Source organism: Lutra lutra, chromosome 1 (assembly GCF_902655055.1).
Source record: "Lutra lutra chromosome 1, mLutLut1.2, whole genome shotgun sequence".
In the NCBI taxonomy this organism is placed as follows: domain Eukaryota; kingdom Metazoa; phylum Chordata; class Mammalia; order Carnivora; family Mustelidae; genus Lutra; species Lutra lutra.
In genome coordinates, this window is record NC_062278.1 from 169,286,600 (window position 1) to 169,310,235 (window position 23,636).

At 41.4% G+C, this 23,636-nt stretch overlaps 1 protein-coding gene across 1 annotated transcript; it reads left to right on the plus strand.

Moving 5' to 3' along the window:
* The first annotated feature begins 277 nt into the window (after positions 1-277).
* Positions 278-2,452, plus strand: LOC125108543 (RNA-binding protein EWS-like). The gene has a single exon (XM_047744517.1). The coding sequence runs from the start codon at positions 297-299 to the stop codon at positions 2,265-2,267; it is 1,971 nt and encodes a 656-aa protein (XP_047600473.1). The 5' UTR covers positions 278-296; the 3' UTR covers positions 2,268-2,452.
* The last annotated feature ends 21,184 nt before the right edge of the window (positions 2,453-23,636 follow it).

The window sequence follows — 23,636 nt, forward strand, 5'->3', positions numbered from 1 at the left end:
AAGCAGAGGGACGCCTGGCTGGTTCAGTTAGTAAAGCCTGCAACTCGTAATCTCAGGGTCTTTAAGTTTCAGCCCCACATTGGTTACAGAGATTACTTAAAAATAAAATCTTAAAAAAGTAAGAAAAGGTAAGAAACAAGCAGGAATAGCTTGGAGAATTCTGAAAAGGAAGAGTAGAAAGAAAACGACTAGCTCTACCAGATATTAAAACATGGTATTGAGCTGCAGTAATTTAAACAATGTGGTACTTACACATCAAGAAACAGATCAAGGAGAACGAGAAGGAAGGAGAGAAAATGGCGTCCACGGATTACAGTACATACAGCCAAGCTGCAGCCCAGCAGGGCTACAGTGCATACACCGCCCAACCCACTCAAGGATATGCACAGACCACCCAGGCATATGGGCAACAAAGTTATGGAACCTATGGACAGCCCACTGATGTCAGCTATACCCAGGCTCAGACCACTGCTACCTATGGGCAGACCGCCTATGCAACTTCTTATGGACAGCCTCCTGCTGGTTATACTACTCCAACTGCCCCCCAGGCATACAGCCAGCCTGTCCAGGGGTATGGCACTGGTGCTTATGATACCACCACTGCTACGGTCACTACCACCCAGGCCTCCTATGCAGCTCAGTCTGCTTATGGCACTCAACCTGCTTACCCAGCCTATGGGCAGCAGCCGGCAGCCACCGCACCTGCAAGACCGCAGGATGGTAACAAACCCGCTGAGACTAGTCAACCTCAATCTAGCACAGGGGGTTACAACCAGCCCAGCCTAGGATATGGACAGAGTAACTACAGTTATCCCCAGGTACCTGGGAGCTACCCCATGCAGCCAGTCACGGCACCACCATCTTATCCTCCTACCAGCTACTCCTCTACACAGCCGACTAGTTATGATCAGAGCAGTTACTCTCAGCAGAACACCTATGGGCAGCCGAGCAGCTATGGACAGCAGAGTAGCTATGGTCAACAAAGCAGCTATGGGCAGCAGCCGCCCACTAGTTATCCCCCCCAAACTGGATCCTACAGCCAGGCTCCAAGTCAATATAGCCAACAGAGCAGCAGCTACGGGCAGCAGAGTTCATTCCGACAGGACCACCCCAGTAGCATGGGTGTTTATGGGCAGGAGTCTGGAGGATTTTCCAGACCAGGAGAAAACCGGAGCATGAGTGGCCCTGATAACCGGGGCAGGGGAAGAGGGGGATTTGATCGTGGAGGCATGAGCAGAGGTGGGCAGGGAGGAGGACGCGGTGGAATGGGCAGCGCTGGAGAGCGAGGTGGCTTCAATAAGCCTGGTGGACCCATGGATGAAGGACCAGATCTTGATCTAGGCCCACCTGTAGATCCAGATGAAGACTCTGACAACAGTGCAATTTATGTGCAAGGCTTAAATGACAATGTGACTTTAGATGATCTGGCTGACTTTTTTAAGCAGTGTGGAGTTGTTAAGATGAACAAGAGAACCGGACAACCCATGATCCATATCTACTTGGACAAGGAAACAGGAAAGCCCAAAGGTGACGCTACAGTATCCTATGAAGACCCACCAACTGCCAAGGCCGCTGTGGAGTGGTTTGATGGGAAAGATTTTCAAGGGAGCAAACTTAAGGTGTCTCTTGCTCGGAAGAAGCCTCCAATGAACAGCCTCCGGGGTGGCATGCCGCCCCGTGAGGGCAGAGGGATGCCGCCGCCCCTCCGTGCAGGTCCGGGGGGCCCAGGAGGTCCTGGGGGCCCCATGGGTCGCATGGGAGGCCGTGGAGGAGACAGAGGTGGCTTTCCCCCAAGAGGGCCCCGGGGTTCCCGAGGGAACCCATCTGGAGGAGGAAATGTCCAGCACCGAGCTGGAGACTGGCAGTGCCCCAATCCGGGTTGTGGAAACCAGAACTTTGCCTGGAGAACAGAATGCAACCAGTGTAAGGCCCCGAAGCCTGAAGGCTTCCTTCCACCACCCTTTCCACCTCCTGGCGGTGACCGTGGCAGAGGTGGCCCTGGTGGAATGCGGGGCGGAAGAGGCGGCCTCATGGACCGTGGTGGTCCTGGTGGGATGTTTAGAGGTGGCCGTGGTGGAGACAGAGGGGGCTTCCGTGGTGGCCGGGGCATGGACCGAGGCGGCTTTGGTGGAGGAAGACGGGGTGGCCCCGGCGGACCCCCTGGACCTTTGATGGAACAGATGGGAGGAAGAAGAGGCGGGCGTGGAGGACCTGGAAAAATGGATAAAGGCGAGCACCGTCAGGAACGCAGAGACCGGCCCTACTAGACGCAGAGACCCCGCAGAGCTGCATTGACTACCAGATTTATTTTTTAAACCAGAAAATGTTTTAAATTTATAATTCCATATTTATAATGTTGGTCACAACATTATGATTATTCCTTGTCTGTACTTTAGTATTTTTCACCATTTGTGAAGAAACATTAAAACAAGTTAAATGGTAAAAAAAAAAAAAAAAAAAAAAAAAAAAAAAAAAAGAAACAGATCAAGAAACATGATCTCAGGGATCTAGGATCAAGTCCTGCATCAGGCTCCTTACTCATTCTGGAGCCTTCTTCTCCTTCTGCCTGCCATTCCCTTTGCTTGCGCGCGCATGCTCTCTCTCTCTCTCTCTGTCTGTCAAATAAATAAAATCTTTAAAAATTTTTTTAAAAAGAGGCCAATAATAGAAAACTCAGAAACAATTAAATACATCCAGAAATCAAGTGTAGAATAAATGCGACATTTCAAAGCAGTGGGGGAAAAGATTATTCAACAAACATTTTTGGAATAACTTGAAAGTTATCAAATTAAATTGGATCCATATCTCACATGTTACATCAAAAATTTTGCAGCTGGATCAAAACCAAAACAGTAAAAGAAGAAAACGTACAGTATTTTGTTTTATAATCCTGGAGTAAGGAATAGCTGTCTAAGGATGACGTATCTCCATCATAAAATTTTAAAAATTGATAAATTAGACTGCCAAAACATTTCTCCATGGGAAAAAACCTTCATATATTCAAAAGACAAAAAGACAAACTGGGAAAAATACTGACGATTCATACACAGGCATAGGACTAATTCCCTTATAATAAAAGATTCTACATACTAGTAAGAACAAAAACAATTCTATAGCAAATAGATAATAGACATGAAAGAAAGAAGACACAAATTACTTCTAAACCTCATGCATTTTCAACAGCAAAAATTCAACTGTGTAAATTTCAAGATCAGATTGGCTTTATTCAACGATTCATGGATCAGGCAGCATCCCATCAAATAATAGAAAGAAGCTCTGCTAAACTGTAGAAAGAAAAAGATTTCTTAAGTTTTTACTTAAATTCTATTTAGTTAATATATAGTGGAATATTAGCTTCAGGTGTACGATATAGTGATTCAATATATCCATGTAACACCTGGCCCTCATTACAAGTGCCCTCTTAATCCCCATCACCTCTTCCACCCATCCCCTGACCTACCTCTGATAACCATCAGTTTGTTCTTCATGGCTAAGAGTCTGTTTCTTGCCTCTCTCTCCCCTTTTATCCCCTTTGCTCATCTGTTTTGTTTCTTAAATTTCACATATGAATGAAATCATATGGTATTTGTCTTTCACTAACTGACTTATTCCATTTAGCATTATACTCTCTAGTTCCATCCATGTGTTTTGAATGGCAGAATTTCACTCCTTTTTTATGGCTGAGTAATTATACATATACATATATATATATATATGTATTTATAATCTCCACTTCTTTATCCATTCGTCAATCAATGGACACTTGGACTGTTTCCGTAATTTGGCTACCATAGACAATGCTGCTATAAACATTGGGGTGCATATGTCCCTCTGAATTAGTATTTTATATTCTTTGGGTAAATACCCAACAGAAAGACTGCTGGATCGTAGGATAGTTTCATTTTAACTTTTTTGAGTAACCTCTATATGTTTAAGGAAAAGTTTTTAAAGGTAAAAAGGGGGCAGAAAGATGAAATTAGTAGCAAAGAATACATTGTTTTGGGCAAGGTCACCCTTCTAAGGGGAATGCAAGGGGTCTATTGGGCAGATTATCTCTTTAGTCCTGACCAGGTGATTCCATGTTGACTGATTAAAGGTTACATTCCTGGGCACCTGCCTGGCTCAGTTGGTAGAGTATGTGATGCTTGAGCTTGGAGTTATGAGTTCAAGCCCCACATTGGGTGCAGAGAGTACTTAAATAAATAAATCTTTTTTTTTTTTTTAAGTTACATTCCTGGAGAATTGAAAACTGCCACTAGATTAGGTATTAAGTCTTGGTTTGCTGACATGAGATCTAGCACAAGTGACTCCATTTGGGTCTGATGTCTTTTTTTTAACATGCTTAATAAGATTACTGGGTGATAGGAAATAACTGTATACTCTTTCATATCTCTAAATTTTATGCCATCTGCCTATATTACCTAGTTTTCAAAAAATTCAAGTTGAAAAAAAGAATAATTTTTTAGTAATAATATGACACTGTGTACTAGCTGAATGAGTAACTGTGGACACTGAAGGGATACATGGAAAAACAAAGTTGGTGACTTTGTACCAGACAAAGTTGGTAACTAAGGGAGTTAAAAGTAGGGTGGGAGAGCTTAGTGAGTTGACCAATCACTTGGAGCTTGATGTTCTATCTCCAGATCTACCTTATGCTAATTGTGTGACTTCAGCAATTAACTTTATGGCCCTCATTTCTCGTGTGAAATGGGGCAATTTTAGTAATTATTTCATGGGGTTTTCTGAGGTTCAAAGAACCTCATTTTTGCATGAAAAATTCTAGGACAATGTCTGGTATACAGTAAATGCATGAAGTCGCCTTGCCATGTGTCCAGAAGAGAGTATGCATCACAGCTTAGTGGCTGTGCAGGGTGAATACAGGGTCCTAGATCTCTGACTTCGAAAGCCTGACACCTGTGAGGCCTAGTCTGCATTTCTCGCTGACAGTCACAATATCCTTTTATCTCAGAAGATCCATATGAAACAAATACCTCAAATCCTTCTCTGCCGTTATTCTCTTTCTTTCTTAAAGCCTCTGATACCAAAGAATTACAGATTCTATTGACTTGCACAGGGCTCTCTGGTCCTGAATTCTCCTGGAAAATTCCATTAAGTCTCCAAATATACTAATCTATAATTATGGCTCAGTTGGGCTCACGGTAAGAGTTCGATGTGTGCATTTTGCACTGTGCCATGGCTGTTCTGCCACTGGATCTTTCAATGAGACCATCCCACCCACATAGCACATTCTTGCCAGACCTTAAAGGCAAGCTGTAAATGGTAGCTGATACCTTAGGCAATCCCTCAATGACTGTCGATCCCCACTGCTGTCTAATCAGCCTACCCAATCAAACTACCTCCTAGTAGTTTGAACCCCTGGCTCCATTCCCAGACTTTGATCCCTTCCTCTGGCCCTTTCTGTGTTTTTGTAGCTTGTTTCTCCTCTGGGCTTTGAACCTTAGGGCTCCTGAATAATTTTTTGATTTGCATAACCATTAGAGTAGTAAGGACTGTACCTTCGTTTGGCCATTAGGGGGACTCAGATAAGGCCTGCTCCAAACAGAGGAAGGTACAAGTTTGCCTCTACTGTATTCCCATTCTCATTTTAGAGCTCCTGGCCAGTACTTGATGCTGCTGTTCTTCTGGGGGTGCCATCCATAATGCTTTATTGTCAGTTGACCATCATCAGTACCCACAAGACATCACCTGAAAATGTTTAAGAATGAGTCTAACACCCCTTTTCACCATGGATTTTCCAAGGAGTTCTGAAAACCTACGGTGTCTCCAAGACCCTGTGGAAATTTTTTTTTAAGATTTTATTTATTTATTTGACAGGGAGAGATCACAAGTAGGCAGAGAGGCGGGCAGAGAGGGGGGGGAAGCAGGCTCCCCACTGAGCAGAGAGCCCGATGCGGGGCTCAATCCCAGGACCCCGAGATCATGACCTGAGCTAAAGGCAAAGGCTTTAACCCACTGAGCCACCCAGGTGCCCCGACCCTGTGGAAATTTTTAATTGTGAGTCTGTATACATCCTCTTCCCCAACATTATCTTGGGTAGTTTCTCCCAGACTTCATCCACATGGCTGCCATGTTTCATATGACTCACTTTCTTGATTGCAGTTGATTGGTTCACCTGACCGAGGCCATCCTAATCAGAATCTTTCTCTAGGAGTTCGTTTTTTGTTTTGGGGGGACTTTTTTAGATTTTATTTATTTATTTGTCAGAGAGAGAGTCAGAGAGAGAGAGTACAAGCAGGGGGAGAGGAAGGCAGAAGGAGAAGCAGGCTCCCTGCTGAGCAAGGAGCCTGATGTGGGACTCTACCCCAGGACCCTGGGATCATGACCCTGAGTCAAAGGCAAAAGCTTAACTGACTGAGCCACCCAGGTGTCCCTGGGAGGGTTTTTTTTTTAATAATTAAATTAGGGGCGCCTGGGTGGCTCAGTGGGTTAAAGCCTCTGCCTTTGGCTCAGGTCATGATCTCAGTGTCCTGGGATCTAGCCCCAAATCGGGCTCTCTGCTCAGCAGGGAGCCTGCTTTCTCCTCTCTCTCTGCCGGCCTCTCTGCCTGCTTGTGATCTCTGTCAAATAAATAAATAAAATCTTTTTTTAAAAATTTTTTAAATAATTAAATTAAAGAATAATAACTAGTCTTGATGGTAGTGGTAACTATAAGGCAAAAATACAGTAAGCCTCTGATGCCACTTCTTCCCGAAATGCAGATTCCCCTGCCTTTTCACATAATTTGGCTGTTCACCTTTTCCTTGGTGAGCCAGTAAATTCCTCTTTCTACTTAAACTCATTTGAGTTAGGTTTCTGTCACTTGCAACCAAAAGAATACTGATTAATACAGGACTGAAGGAAACAAACTAAAAGGGAAATTAAGGGAAATATTTTTGGTGATGGAAATCAAATCAAGCCAACTCATAGAGCTTAGGTATGAGGAATGTACAGACTAATAAGACTGATGTGGGTATGCCCTATAACAATCTGAATTGAATTTGATGGATAAATGGTTTTACTAAACTATGAATTTTTTAAGAGCAGGAACATGCATTAGATCTCTGATGTCTGAACATGTGTAGTGGTACCAGGCACATAAGGCTTAATAAATAATTGTTAGATAAGTGAGACAGAGCCCCTGCTTTCAAAAGCTTGGGGGAAAAAATTAAGTTATAATGGACAAATAGCATTGTATAAGTTTAAGCAACATGTCAGTTGCATACACTTTTATATTGAAGATGATTATCATAGCACTAGCTAATATCCGTGTCACATCACATAATTACCATTTCTTTTTTGTGGTAGAATATTTAGTATCTACTCTATTAGCAACTTACATTATATAAGACAGTATTATTAACTATAACCACTATACTGTTCGATACATTTTTGGTAGTATTTCAAAGTGGCTGAAGCATGGTGTTGTGTGAATTATGGAGAGAGGAAAATAAGGCTAAACAAGTAAGATGAAACCAAGTGGTAATAAATAATAATAAAATTAAATTTAAAGGGGCACCTGGGTGGCTCAGTCAGTTGGGTGTCTGACTCTTGATTTCAGCTCAGGTAGTGATCTCAGGGTCATGAAATCAAGTCCTGCATAAGATTCTCTCTAAAAAAAAATTTTTTTTAATCAACAATATAAAATAATAGTAATAATAATAAATAGTAACAACGATGGCAAACACTACATGATTGATGTATGCCAGGCCCATGCTGAAAACTTCACATGCATTATCTCACATAATCTCAACAACCTTATGAAATTGGCACTATTATAATCCCCTTTTTTTTTTTAAACCACTGAAAATATTGATGCTCAGAGAGTGGAGTAGCTTCACCAGGTCAAACAAGAAGGATGGGACAGAGATGGGATTCAAACCCAGTTAATTCCAGAGGCAGAGCTCTTCACCACAACACTGCCTCCCTTGCTACAGAGTTTTAATTGATTCTGAGGCAATGGGGAGCCATCAGAGCCACTTAAGCTCTGCGTGATGCCCTCAAGCTACACTGCGTCAATGACAGCTTTCTATACTTTGACATACAGAGTCCAAGAAGTGGGCTGAAGTATGGCCAGAGTGACCTGACTACAGCAGATGGGTGAAGCCAAATGAAAATCACGAATGAGATTAGGGCTAGATGCCAGGAAATGATTTTTTTTTAAGATTTTTATTTATTTATTTTACAGATAGAGATCACAAGTAGGCAGAGAGGCAGACAGAGAGATGGGGGGAAGCAGGCTCCCGGCCGCGCAGAGAGCCCAACGTGGGGTTCGATCCCCTGACCCTGGGATCATAACCTGAGCCAAAGGCAGAGGCTTTAACCCACTGAGCCATCCAGGCACCCCCAGGAAATGATTTTAAAGCTGCTCTTAACCCAAGTACTGAGAACTTGTCACTCACCAGGCCCTGTGTTTGGCACCTTCCATTGTATCCTCTTGTCCCATCCACCTGTACACAATGCCACCATATGCATGAGGATTCTGAAGCTGAGAAGTCTAGGGTCTCACCCTAAGGTCATCTAGCTAGTTAGCAGCAAAGCAAGGATTCTAACCTAGGTACTTCTGACTCTTAAACCCATATTCTTTTCATAACAGAAGGCTGTTTATCTCATTTTTATCTGAATCAGCTCATTCTTCTTTCCCATCATGGCCCTGTAACAACAGGGGACAACTATATCCAAGGTTTGAGGGATTATGTCAAACCCTTGTTCTCACCAACTGCATAAACACCTGCTAGTGGCCAGGGCCTTGATGATTTTGTCAGGCTTTCCTCTTCCATCAGCTGTGTCAATAGGTCTTTCACTTAAGTTGTCACACAGATAGGTCTGTGCCAAGCTGAACCACAATCTAAGGTAAGATGCCTTGTGAAGAATTTCACCCATGAGTTTAATTGGGGAAATTCCCAAACATTAATATCTTTCACTAGGTTCCTCAGAGGAGGAATCACCCTCTTTCTGATCTGTGTCATTGGTGAAATAGCTCTCATTATCTCTGTTTTAAAATCTGAAGCTCTGTTTAAATGTGCTCTTTAAAGCTATGCTCTGATAAACTTAGATCTATAACTGAAAGCTTTCCAGCTTAAAAAAAATGGTAACAACTTCTAAACCAGCTGTCAGAAAATGTGGTAATTGGAGAAAAATTAGTTTGAAGCATCGATGTGATCACACCATTATGTAAACTGTTTCTCCTTCTGCTTTATCCAGAGTTGACAAAGGACCCTTCTAAGAAAAAGTGTGCAGTGGAGGCTTCTCTGGCCAAACAAGAATGGTATGAAGGACAGCTGAGACTCTTCCACTAATGATCCCTAACAGGAGAGGAATGTGAACCAGAGAAGCTGCTGGGAATTGAGAAGGCTCTGTAAGAATGCTTAATGTCAACCTTTTTGAAGCATGTCCAGCATGGATACGCTCTAGGAGGATTTAATGCTAGAACAGATTCAGAGTGTTTCAAAAATATCATCTACCCAGCAGCCAAATCAATTCTCAGTTCTGGCCCTTCCTCTCTTGCCCCACCTGACAGCAACTCATGTTAAAAGCTAAAGCTGGGTAGTGGGGGTGGAGAGACTTGCTCAGGGTAAGGAAGTGTCAGATTCAGGGCTTTTTCTCCGAGCTCTTTGTAACTGCGCGGCATATCCACATTATATTTGTAGGCGATCTTGGTGACAGAAATCAGGTCTGTTTAATGTTATCTCTATCTCTCCTCAAAACAAAAATTAATCATTAAGAGTCGCCTTTAGTCTAAATCAGTTCTTCAAAAAGTAGTTTGAGGGCGCCTGGGTGGCTCAGTGGGTTAAGCCGCTGCCTTCGGCTCGGGTCATGATCTCAGGGTCCTGGGATCGAGTCCCGCATCGGGCTCTCTGCTCAGCAGGGAGCCTGCTTCCCTCTCTCTCTCTCTCTCTGCCTGCCTCTCCATCTACTTGTGATCTCTCTGTCAAATAAATAAATAAAATCTTAAAAAAAAAAAAAAGTAGTTTGAGGGGAGCCTGGGTAATGCAGTTGGTTAAGAATCTGACTCTTGGTTTCCACTCGGAGGTGATCTCAGGGTTATAAGATCAAATGCCATGTCAGGGTCCATGCTCAGCACAGAGTCTGCTTGAGTTTCTCTCTCTCTTTCTCCCAAATAAATAAATAAATCTTTAAAACACACACACACACACACACACACACACACACACACACACAAAAACAAAGTAGTTTTAGAGATTTGTCATTCAGGCTCTCAGATCCCCTATGTTTCATCTTTTTCCTTATTCCTTTTCTCTTGCCCTAACACTCATCTCAGTTGGCTCCTATCCCCCTCACTCCTTGGTTCCCCCTCCCCAGTTAAAACCTCTCTCAAGGAAAGGGTATGCACACATTCACTTTGGAATGCTTGAGCAACTGTATTTTAATAAGGATATATGAATGGCCTAACTTAGAGGAATTAATATTTAATGATAGAACCTCAGAGACCATCTAATGGGGGAAAGCATATCTTGGGGAAAACAGTCTTCTTCCCAGGGCTTTCAAAGTCATACCAATAGGGAACCACTTATATGCATTATAAATCAGATCTATTTCACTAACTTTATAGCTTTGGCCGGTTGCTGTAAAAGGCAGTGTGGTGCCTCATCAGAAACCACACTAGACCAGGAATCACCTGAACTTTGCTTTCCTCATACGTAAGCTTTAGAAGATGTATCTTCTATTCCCTTGTTTGACATTCTAGAATTCAGAGGTAGAATTTTCCAGGGTCATAGTTCTGTAAGCAGTCAGACCTGGATGAAAGTGTCATTTCTGTCACTTACCATCCGAGACAACTTGACAGATCACTGAACCTCGCTAAGCCTTGTTTTTGCCATCTATATAATGGGAATTAAAATTACCTACCTCAGTATTATGCTGAGTGAAATAAGTCAGTCAGAGAAAAACAAATACTGTATGATTTAACTTATAGATAGAATTTTTTAAAATGAACAAACAAAACAAAACTCATAGTTACAGGGAATAGCTGGAGGTTACCAGAGGGGAGGGGAAATGGAAGAGTGGGCAAATGGGTGAAGGGACTCAAGGGGTACAAACTTCCAGATATAAAAATAAATAAATCATGGGGATATAATGTACAGCATGATGACGGTAGTCGATAACATTGTAGTGCAAATGTGAAAGTTGCTAAGAAAGGAAATCTTAAAAAATTCTCATCCACAGGCAGAAAATTTATAACTTTGTATGGCAACAAATGGTAACTAGACTTATTGTTGTGATCATTTCTCAGTGTATACAAACATTGAATTATTATGTTGTCTACCTGAAACTAATAGAATGTTAAATGTCAATTATACTTCAATAAAAATAAAATAAAATAAACGTACATATCTCAGAGTGTGGTGAGAAATTCAACAAGATGTGTGGTGTGTAAAAGAGCTCAGTATTAACTATTATCATCATTGCTTCCTGTTAAAGGGTGATCAGTTCGTCCTCAGTCCCCAGACTGTCACCAGGTCGTTGGATATTCTTTTAGTAAAGACTAGGGATGAACCTTCCTTTAGTTTTACTGAATTCTCCAACCTGACTTCAGAGAGAAAATTATGTACAAAATAATTAGAAGTCTATTGAGAAGAAGAAAAATTATTTCTTTCTTAAACAAATGTAGCTTTAATATTCTAAGTTCTCACCCTAGCACTTATGAGTCACTGAAATTAATTGGGTTCAGTATTGAAAGAAGCACATTATCTGCCTTATGTTTTCATAATCAGCTCCCTGGAAACTATTTTTAAAGAGAAATCAGTATGTCACACCTGGTCAGCATTATACCATGATTAGTTCTTAAATTAACAAGGAGCAAAAAATATCATACTTTATTAAGTCTTTGTGGGAATGCTAGGATTCCAGCAGCTGAATAGTTTGTAACAATTCAGCATGGATAACACCCAAGAAACTATTCGACTGAAAAATGTATATTTTATTCATCAAAAGCTAAATATATTTATTATATTTTAAAATACCTCCTTACTTACCTGGGCTCCTTACAATATCATCGATTTCTTTTCTATTCCCTCTTCAATGCACAATTAAATGCAAGTTCTTTATGAGAAATGTAGATCCATGGGACGCCTGGATGGCTCAGCTGGTTAAGTGGCTGCCTTCAGCTTGGGTCATGATCCCAGGGTCCTGGGGTTGAATCCCACCTCAGGCTCCTTGTTCAGCAGGGGCCTGCTTCTCCCTCTGACTGCTGCTCCCCCTGCTTGTGTGCTCGCCTTCTCTCTCTTTCTCTTTCTCTCTCTGACAAACAAATAAAATCTTTAAAAAAAAAAAAAAAAGGAAATGTAGATCTGTGAAAAGAAAATCCCCCCAACTCCGCCATCTAGTTACCCAAACCAGAAACTTAGAAATTCATTCTTGATTTTATCACATATCAGAACCATTGTCTAATCTTGTCAATTCAATCTCCTTCATAGCTCTAGAATCTGGAACCTCTCCATCCCACTGCCACTAACCTAAGATTAAGCCCTCATCCTGCCTGACTTAGGTCCCTGCTACTCCAAATATGATCCTGGACCAGCAGAATTTGCATCACTTGAGAACTTGTTAAAAGTTAGCCCACCCTCCCCCCTGGAGTTGGTATGAAAAGAAACAAACACAGAGTGGCAACCACCACACCCAGTTTCTAGGGGTTGAAGTGGGAGAGGTACCCAGGGCTGCACATAGGCTGTGCAACGTGGAATGTCCAGTGTTCAGCAGTGAGAGTCAAGTCTAAAGTCCTTAACCTGGCCTTCTTTATTTTTGTATTATTTAAGGTAAAAGTATCCATTGAAACACATCAACTCTCAAATCTCAGCTAAACACAATAGATTATTTCTTGTGTACGTGTACTGCAATGTGTATGCTCCTGAGTGACAGGTGGTTCTTTAAGAAACCAAGTTCTTTCTAACTTGAAGATCTGCCACCTTCAGCATGGCTTCCATGTTGGTTTGCATCAGGCTAGTGAAGTAGGAAAAAAATGTACCAATCTTATCTGTGATTACAAATAGGTACTAGAGCAAGTGGGACAAGACTTTGGGGCTGGTGGCTGGGTAGAAAAGATATTACAAGGTAGGGCAGGAGATCTGGAAGCATATAGTAGAAATCTGGCTATCTCAGTCAAGAGTTCTTTAAGTCACAAATAACAAATTTCTCCTCAAAACCATTTTAAGCTGGCTAAAAGAAAGCAAAGAAATTTATTACAAGAGTAACATGCAATGAGCACCTATTGTATTTATTGCCCTATATCCAGGCCTACTTCCTCTGAGGAGTGTTTCTTTGAGGAGCCACTGTTCTCCTCTCAGTGCATTTGATTTGAGTAGAACTAACTCTAATCCCTGGAACCATGTTTGGCCAATTATGCATTCCATCTCCGTGAACATAGTAATAGCCTCAGAGTTGGGCATATGACCCAAGCCAGCCAACGACTCAATGGTAAGACCTTTCTTGCAACTTTTGGGAAAGAGATACTCTCTGCAGAGATAAAATTGAATAATCTGTGCCTGGGGCTTTGGGTAGCCATCTTTCTACCATGGACAGAGCATGCTTGAAGCTGACACCAACACAAAAGAAAGCAAATCCAAAGAACAGAGATAGGATCCCAACAACATTGAGCATCTTGAATCAAGGTGTGCCTGAAGCCAGTGTTATTCTTAGAGCCAATAGATTGATTCTTTTTCATTTAAGCCAGTAGGAGTCAGATTTCTATCATTTACATCATAGAGTCATGACTAACATAGGCAAGAAGTCCAACGGGGAAATCCAGGGAGTCCCTCTCATTTTCTCCCTCTCCACAGCCTCAATTATGTGTTTCTTTCTTTGTGTTTGCCTCCTTCTTTCTCCCTATAGAATTTCTGCCTTTGTGTGTACCTAACCATTAATGAACACCTCTTAGCTCCCAAGTTTACATGTCTTCATTTTGTGTGACCAGCAGAATATCAAGCATCTCAAATCCATTTCTCCATTTCTGGGGGAGAGAATCTGAGTGATTCAGCCTGCATCAGATGTCCAATCCTGATCCAATGAGCTGAGGCTCAGGGAGCTTTGGCAATTTACATAAGTCTCTTAGACCTCAATTCCTTCATCAGTAAAATGAGGGTAATAGCAGAACCTACAAGTTTATTGGAGGACTAAATGAGATCACACATGTAAAGTTCTAAGCATAGTACCCAGAGTGTATTAAATACAGGATAAATGTAAGCCATGAAAATAGTACTTCATCAGTAATGATGATGCTCTTCCTCTGTCCTTGGTGTCCTTAGGTTCTGCCTGAAGTCAGGGTGATGTTAAGTCTATGGGTAAGAGGAGATTTAAGTCAGAAAGCCAGATGGGTGATCGCAGTTCTACAGGGTTTCACCCTGGAGGCAGTCTCAGAGAGGGCCAAGAGAGTGAGGGAATATTTTAAATTCAAGCAAAACACTTCTCCCTCCAGCAAAGGGAGGCTCATTGGAATAAGTTCTTCTCCCCCAAACTGAGGTTGCTGCCTTCAGAGAAATTCTTAGTCAACTCAGCCCTTTACTAGGTTTCCCTCGGATTTGCCTATGCCAATAAGCAGAGTGAAGAATTTAGAAAGACTCATAATGGTAGAATTTGAGGCACTATCTCACTGAATCCTCACAAAATCCCCCTTGAGATAGGTATTATTATTATTATTTTTATTCCTTTTTCATAAATGAGAACACAGGGGCTCAAAGGATTAAGTAGGTTGGCCAAGGTCTCAGAGCAAGTAAGTGACAGAACCATAATACGAACCCAGGTCTGTTGGATTTCAATCCCCTATTCTTTCAACCAGGCCATGCCTGATTCTACAGTGTCAAGATTCACCCATAAGTCTCACTGGCTAAACAAAATCCATTACTTCTGTGACTTTGCCATCAGTCTGACTTCTCAAATAACAGCTACAAGCCACAAGTCACCTGGTAGAACAGAGGGTAATTGTACAGAAACTAGGCATAGGAGCTAAGTCCTGGGAAGAATGGAGGGGCTAGATTTTTAGGAGTTGGCCTTTAGGCTGTGGTCTGAGGGAGCTATTGGTGCTTAGAGGGAAGTCATGCTAAGAGAGCCCTCTGAGTTCTCATACTTTGATGGACTAGATTATGTCCCCCTGCCAAATTCATATGTTGAAGCTCTAACTTCCAATGTGATGATATTTGGAGACGGGGTCTTCAGGAGATAATTAGGTTAGATGAAGTCATGAAGGTCAAGCCCTCATGATGGGATTAGTTCCCTCATAAGAAAAGAGACACCAGAAAATGAAACAAGATGAAACAGGATGGAGAGACAAACCATAAGAGACTCTTAATCTCAAGAAACAAACTGAGGGTTGCTGGCAGGGGGAAGGATAGTGTAGCTAGGTGATGGACATTGGGGAGGGTATGTGCTATGGTGAGTGCTGTGAATTATATAAGACTGATGATTCACAAACCTGTACCCCTGAAACAAATAATACATTATATGTTAACTAAAAGAGAGAGAGAGAGACCAGAGCACTTTCTCTCCACCATGCAAGGACATAGTGAGAAGGTTGCCATCTCCAAGCCAGGAAGAGAGCTCTTTCCAGAACCCAAACAATGCTGGCACCCAGCCTCCAGAACCTTGAGAAAATAGATTTTTCTTGTTTAAGCTACCCAGTCTATAATATTTTATCATGACAGCCTGAAATAACTAAGACATATTTTGATTCATAATAGTTAATTTTATGTGTCAACTTTATTGGGCCATAGAATAAACAGATATTTGGGTGAACATTGCTAAAAGGTGTGTAAAAGGTGTGTCTGTATGTTGTCCAGGCATGTCTGTGTGTCTGTCTAGGTATTTCTGAGATAAACATTTGAATGAGTAGAATGAATAAAGCAGATTGTCCTCCCAACATGAGTAGGCTTCATCCAATCCATGGAAGGCCTGGATAGATTAAAAGTTGGGTAAAAAGGAATTCTTTTTCTCTGCCTGTCTCTGAACTGGGACAGTGGTCTTCTCCTGCCTTCATACTGGGACATGGACTGGAATTTACACTATCATCTCTCCTGGTCTCCAGCTTGGATTGCAGATCTTGGATTTCCAGGTTCTAGAACTGTGAGATATAAATTTCTGTTATGTAAGCTACCCAGTCTGTGGCATTTTGTGCCATTTGTGGCATTTTGTTATGGCTAAAGCTAAGACACATACCTAAGTTCAGATAAGTACCCAAGACACACACCTGAGCTATGATACAAACCCAAGTTCAGACTACTTTTGGAGGTTCCTTTTCCCCAGTTTTACTTAAATATGTGTACAAGGAGGGATGGGGAGATAAGAGATTTCATAGTTGCATCTCTAGCGACATCCTCCATCTCATCTCCATCACAGTGGGCAGGAAAGTCATAATCCGGCCCCCAAGGAAACAAGTTTTATAGCCTAAAGCCCACGTGGACCATCCAATCTACCCCATTAAAGGCTGGGGAAGAACTAGTTACTAGGATGTTACTAGTTACTAGGATGGGATACAGGGTCTCTTCCCTTCTCTCCATTCATTTTGTCATGGTCTTAGTGTCTTTGTCCTTCCTCAATGTCTGCTTGGGATTCTCATAATTACCTCCTAATTTGTTTATGCACCACCTATCTCTTCTCTCCCACCCATCCTTCACCGTGCAGCTAGAAAAATCTTACCTGGTTTTGTCCCCTAGTTTCTCAGTGATTAAAAAGATGGGCTTTGGAGTCTAACTGCCTGGATCCACATCTCTGCTCTGCCGTTTCCAGCTGTGTTGCTTTAGTAAGTCACTCAGTTTCATCATCTGTAAAATCGGTTTTATAGTGGGTTGGATGGTGACCCCCCAAAAGATGTGTGTGTCCACATCCTAATCCCTGGAACCTGTGAACATAATCTTATTTGGAGAAAAAAAGTCTTTATAGACAGAACTAAGCTAAGGATCTTGGAGGGGGGTTGGAGGGGAGTTCATCCTGGATTAATTGGTGGACCCTAAATCTAATGACAAATGTCAAAAATCAAATGACTATAAAAATAAGAGTTTACGGAGCACCTGGGTGACTCAGTTGGTTGAGGGTTGGGCTCTGGCTCAGGTCATGATTTCAGGGACATGAGATCAAACCCCCGTATGTTGGGCTCTGTGCTCAGCAGGTAGTTGGCTTCAGATTCTTTCTCTCCCTCTCTCTTTGCCCCTCCCCCTACTTACATGCATGCTCTTGCTCTCTTTCAAATAAATAAATACTTTTTTTTTAATGAGGGTTTATTTTGAGATTCCTTAGTTCTATTCCATTGATCCATATGTCTATCCTGCATAAATCATTTTTTATTGAGATATAACTAACATGCCATAGAATTCACTTTTCAAAGTATATGATCTAGTAGTCTTTGGTATATTCATACAATTGTGCAATCATCACCCACTATTTATGGGCATATCTTGGGAATATTTGTGGCTTTGGTTCCACACCAACACAATAAAACAAATATCACAATAAAGTAAGTCAAAAGAATTTTTTGGTTTCCCACTGAATGTAAAAGTTATGTTTACAGTATAACCTTTTCAGTGTGTAATAACATTATGTCTAAAAAATGCACATATATTAATTTAAAAATATTTTATTGCTTAAGAAGTGTTAACCATCATCTGAGCTTTCAGCGAGTTGTAATTTTTTTTGCTAGTGGAGGATCTTGTTTCAATGTTGGTGGCTGTTGACCGATCAGGGTGGTAGATGTTGAAGGCTAATATGGCTGTAGCAACTTCTTAAAATAAGACAACATTGAAATTTGTGGCATCAAATGATTCTTCCTTTTATAAATGACTTCTCTGTAGAATGCAATGCTGTTTGACAGCATTTTACTCACAGTAGAATTTCTTTCAGAATTGGAGTCAATCTTCCCAAACCCCTCCACTGTTTTATCAACTAAGTTGACATCATATTCTAAGTCCTTTGTTGTCATTTCAACAATCTTCACAGCACCTCCACCAGGAGTAGATTCTATTTCACAGCACCACTTTCTTTGCCCATCCATAAGAAGAAACTCCTCATCCATTATAGTTTTATCATGAGATTGCAGAATTCAAATGTAATAATAATGAAAAAGTTTGAACTATTGTCAGAATTACCGAAACATGACACAAAGACGTGAAGTGAGCAGATGCTATTGAAAAAAATGGCACTGAGCATCTTGCTCCACACACAGGCTTGCCACAAATCTTCAATTTGTAAAACAAAACAAAACAAAAACTATTAAGTGCAATAAAGCGAAGTGCAATAAAATGAGGTATACCTGTAATTCTGGAACATTTTTATCATCTGTAAATCCTTTTTGATCCTTTCTTTCCAGATAGGAGTTTCGAGTGATGGATGGGCTTTAAGTCCTCATTTTGTTTTAGCCCTGTTGGTAGGGTGACCTCCTCATCCTGGTTTGTCTGGGACCTTCCTGGTTTTAAAACTGAAAGTTCCACATTCCAGAAGCCCCTTAGTTATGGGCAAACTGGGATGGTTATTCCCTTTCCCTATAGGAAACACCATCAATGCCTTGCCCATATTTCTTAGCACTTACATGTTTACCATCCACCTTCCCACTGCCAGTTCCTTCATCTCTGTCTAAAAAGACTTTCTCCAAAGCCTTGCAAGCTTGCTCTGAACAGAGCAGTAAGATGGAATTAAATCCTGCTCTACAGGAGCAGCTCTGATGGGAGCTGGAACACCAATCCCCCAGCTCTGTCACCTGTTGGGTGGGTTAACTCCAAAGGTGAGAGTTTTATATGGGCTTCTATTGTTTTCCCAGCAAGAGAAGCTCCATTCACCAGTGATGATAGCTGGCCGGCTAACATGCCTTTTACTGTCTGCCTTCCCTTGCTGTCTCACTTCCCCACTCTTCACTCTTTATCTCAGGGTCTGCTTCTGGTCAAATCCAAAGACAACCCCCTTTCCCACATCTTTGAAATAGACAACTAATGCTTTCTCAAACATATGTAAAGTGTTATGCAAATGGAACTTCCCATCCTTCCTTCCAACCAAATTGTTGCCCATAAAGCACCCCCCTCCCCACATAGAAATTCTGGAACTACTGCCACTTTGCTGGACAAATCTTGATACCACCCTTCCCCAGTATACACATACCCTTACCCAGAGCCCACCTTCAGGACATAAGCTTCTCCTAAGGCCCAGGGAAGGCCTGATTCAAAGGAGAAGACTTTCTAGTCACTGCTGGCTGGGCTCCATCCAATGGCCCAGAAGAAAATCAGCACTTCTTATTTCTGTTCATTGTCAATGTCAAGTCCTCTTGGCAGGCAGGATCATGCCCCTGCCTATCAGTGGTGAGGGCTGTCTGAGCCCTTTGAGAAAAATGGATCACAACCTCCTGCAGGATAAATGCAGAGGAGAGAAGACAGAATTATGCATGTAGGAAGCTGGAGCAAAGTGATGTCAGGAGCAGTGAGATGTGATTGGAGCCACACTAAACAGACTCCTCACTGTCCAAAAACCTGTTCCCACAGACCAGACACACGCATGAAATCCCACCATTAGAGTGTTGGACCAAATTGTTTCCAAAGTCAGTTGTACCAGTACATATCTACCCCACAAGTTCTTATAATATGGCACTGCCATTCCTCCATTAAGAAGTGAGGTCCATGTTACCGCCCCTTGAAACTGGGTTGACTTGAACACTGCCTCAGTCAGTGAGATGAGGCAGAAATACTGCATGAACTCCAAGACTAGCTCACAAAAGGGAATAGGAGTTCCATCTGGTCTCTCTTGGGATACCTGCCCCAGGAACCCAGTTATCATGTTGAAAGGAAGTTCAGGTCATGTGGATAGCCCACCAGCATGTTACTTACAGCTGATAGTCAACAGCATCCACCAGATAATGAGCAAGTGAGTCTTAGATGATTTCTGCCCCTAGGCTTTGAGTCTTGGAGCTGAGGACCAACACATCATGGAGCAGGGGCAAGACTTCTCCTCTGCCCCGTCTAAATTCCAGACTCACAGAAATTATAAGAGACAAGGAATGATTATTTATTTTATTCTTTTTTAAGATTTATTTATTTATTTATTTATTTATTTATTTATTTGACAGAGAGAGATCACAAGCAGGCAGAGAGGCAGGCAGAGAGAGAGGAGGAAGCAGGCTCTCCGCCGAGCAGAGAGTCCGATGTGGGGCTCGATCCCAGGACCCTGAGATCATGACCTGAGCCGAAGGCAGTGGCTTAACCCACTGAGCCACCCAGGCGCCCCAGAATGATTATTTATTATATCAAGCCACTAAGTTTTAGAGTTGTTATGTAGCAATAGATTACAAATATATGAGTGAATTCCTCAGTTGCACTAAAGAGCAACCTCTCTAAGTGCAAACACACCCAGATGAAGTTAGGTATAGTCATTTACACATCAGTATGAGTCACTCATCCTTGGCACCATTCCCCAACCCTACTGGAAAAGAGATAAGATTGAAAATTAGGAAATGGGGAATAGCATGAGGACCTAGGAAGCTGAGGAAGCTAAAATAGATATGGGGCATTTTGTAGGAAGAAATCTGAACTTAAAGCCAGTAGGACTGGGGTTCTAGTCCTAAGCCCCCCTTTCCAACCGAATTTCTCCTGGTATATACAATAGGCTCTCCCACTTATTAGCCATATGACCTTATGCACAGCCTCAGTTACTTCATTTATAAAGCATTCACGATAATACCTACCTATCTCCCAAGATGGCTGGGAAAAGCAAATAAGACAATTGATATGAAGGGAAATTTTCCATGTAACTTAAGAAAGCTGCAGGATGTGATAGATTCAAGTGGGACTCAGCAAATCTGGGTTTTAGATCCAACTTTGCCAGTAATTCACTCTGCACCCTTGGCATCCTTGACAAAGTCGTTCCCTTCTCCATTGTAGCCCCCACAAAGCTCATGCAAATGTAGTATTTGCCTTTAAAACCCAAGCATCCTGGGTGCAAGGTCTTCAGCTATCAGTGCTATCAGAGGGTTTCAGAGTCTCAAAGTCACCAGTCTAGTCAACAAGGAAAGGTCAAGGTCAGAGCAAGGTCAATTCAGGGTCAAGCTAGTAAGGGGAGAAGCCAGTTATCAGACAGGGTTAAGGGGGTCCAAGATGAGTCCCATTGTCTAAATATACCTTTACAGCTATAAGAGATCATAGATGCAGCTCATAACAGGTAATAGGACCATCTATTACCATTCATGTATATTTATTATATATATAATACTTAATATACAAATATGATAATATATCAATATATATAATTTAGGAACTTAGACTCTGGAGCCAAAACATCTGAGTTCTACATCCCAGTTCTCCTACTGATTAGCTGTAGCACTCTTGGACATTTTATTTAATCTTTCCATGCCTCAGTGTCCTCATCTGTAAAATGGAGGTGATAATTACAGCACTCTTACTAGAAGTTACTGAGAAGATATGAGTATGGGCAGTAGGAGTTCTTTCACACTTAGGAAGCTAGTTCTCATTGTGGCAATTTTGTCTGATCTTTCTCAAGTGAGGAAAATAATGGTTAAAGAGATAATTTTAGGAGGCAAACTCAAAGCTCCTCTACCTTAAAATCACGTGTCCCCCACCCTTCCAAAAAAAAAATCACTTTTCAATGCACTTTTGATCCTTCTGACTATACCAAGGGGAAAGCATCAGCTTAGTCCTAGTAGTCTCTTACACCTCTCTAGTACTTGCTAATTTTTTAATCCCCTCTCTAACAGTGCAAAGTTCAGGGCCAGGAACTCAGAGTCTTCCCAGGCAACAGTGTCTAGCTACAATTTAATAACATTTGCTTTTGTTATATTTTTGTCATATTTATTTTTTATAGTTACTTTCTTTTTATGGGAGTGATTCTTGTTTTACATTTATAGTAGTGATTTAAAGTTTTCTTTTAAACTTCAAATGTATTTTTTTAAAGTAAGTATATTTTTAAATATTAAATATAGTATAGATGGTTCTTGGATATGGAAAAAAAAATCATGAAGGTGGTACTAAAATGATTGACGTTTAGAAAACATGGTATCAAGCTACAAAGATAGACAAGTAATCTCCAGGAAACTACATGGATCTACTGACAACAAAGACATGTCCACTAGTCTCAATTTGTGTCCTCAGTCCCCTTTTCTGTTTTCCCAGGATCTCAGAGAGTCATGCTCTATCCTGTCCTTTCAAATGCTGCCAGAATATAAACTGGTACAAACTTGGGATAATTTGGCAAGCACACCCCCTTATAAATCAGTGATTCCATTTTTAGGAATTTAATAAAATAACCATAGATGTGCTCAAAGATACATGGTCGGGGATATTTGTGGCCACATTATTTAGGATAGGAAAAAATTGGAAACCATCTAAAGAGCCAACAATAGGGGGACCCGCTTAGCAAATTATGGTTTATTTTTAAAATTGGACTGATCTAAAAACAATAATGTGACATTCCATACCAAGTGCTTTTCTAAGGACTTTAGATATGTTAACCCATTTAATGCTCACTAGAATTCTACAAGGTACATGTAATAATTATTAGCCCCCTTTTACAAGTGAGGAAACTGAAGGACAGAGAGGTTAATTATCTTGCCCAAAGTCACTGACATTTGAATGCAGGCCATCCAGAACCAGAATCCATACTCTTTTTTTTTTTTTTTTAATTTTCATTATTTGTTTGACAGAGAGATAGAAAGAGCACAAGTAAGCAGAAAGGCAGGCAGAAGGAGAGGAAGAAGCAGGCTGTCCGCTGAGCAGGGAGCCCAACATGGGGCTCGATCCCAGGACCCTGTGGCCATGACCTGAGCCAAAGGCAGCCACTTAAACTGACTGATCCACCCAGGCACCCCAGAATCCATGCTCTTAACCATTATGCTATAATCTTCTCATTGAAGCTAGTGCTGTAGATTAGAATATTGGGAAAGCATTCCCAATGTATTAGTAAGTAAAAATCAGGCAGAAAAAAAAAGAAGAAGATCTGGAAAAACACACAGCATTCATCAAAAGGTTAATTCTGGTTGGTGAGATTGTATCATTTTTGTTGTTTGGGGTTTTTTTATATGCGTCTTCCAGGTTTTCTGTTCTGAGTGCTTATTGCCTTTACAATAGAAATGAAATTCATGAAAAATGACTTTTCTCCTTAGTTCTCCCATTCCTTGCTGCTTCTAAAGACAAGGCAAGTGGTCCTTCATGATGACAAGAAAATGACAATGGTGATAATAGCCAACATTTAATGAGCTTTTTGTATGCTAAAAAATTAACAAGATGATTTCATTAACCCATCATAGCCAGGACCACCATAGACAGCCTTATAGGCTGTGCACTGCCCAACTCTAGAGAGTACTACTCCTATTTTGTCTACATCAAGGACTTCACCATATGAAGGGTGTTGCTTGGAGTTATACAACATGGCCACCCTGTCAACAACCTTAAAAGGTAGATATTCTAATAATTCCCATTTTGTAGAAGAGGGAATTGAGGCATAAAAATGTTAATTAACTTGCCCTGTATCACCCAGCTAGTAAGGGGAACCAGTATTGAAACCCAAGCAGTCTGACTTCAGGGTTTGTTTTCTTGCTTTCAGTTGCAGAAGGGAGGTACCAGATGACAAAGAAGACAAAGTAAAATCTGAACATCCAGACAAAGGTTACAGAGCCAACAGAGGCACTGTGGCAACATCAAAAGATCACT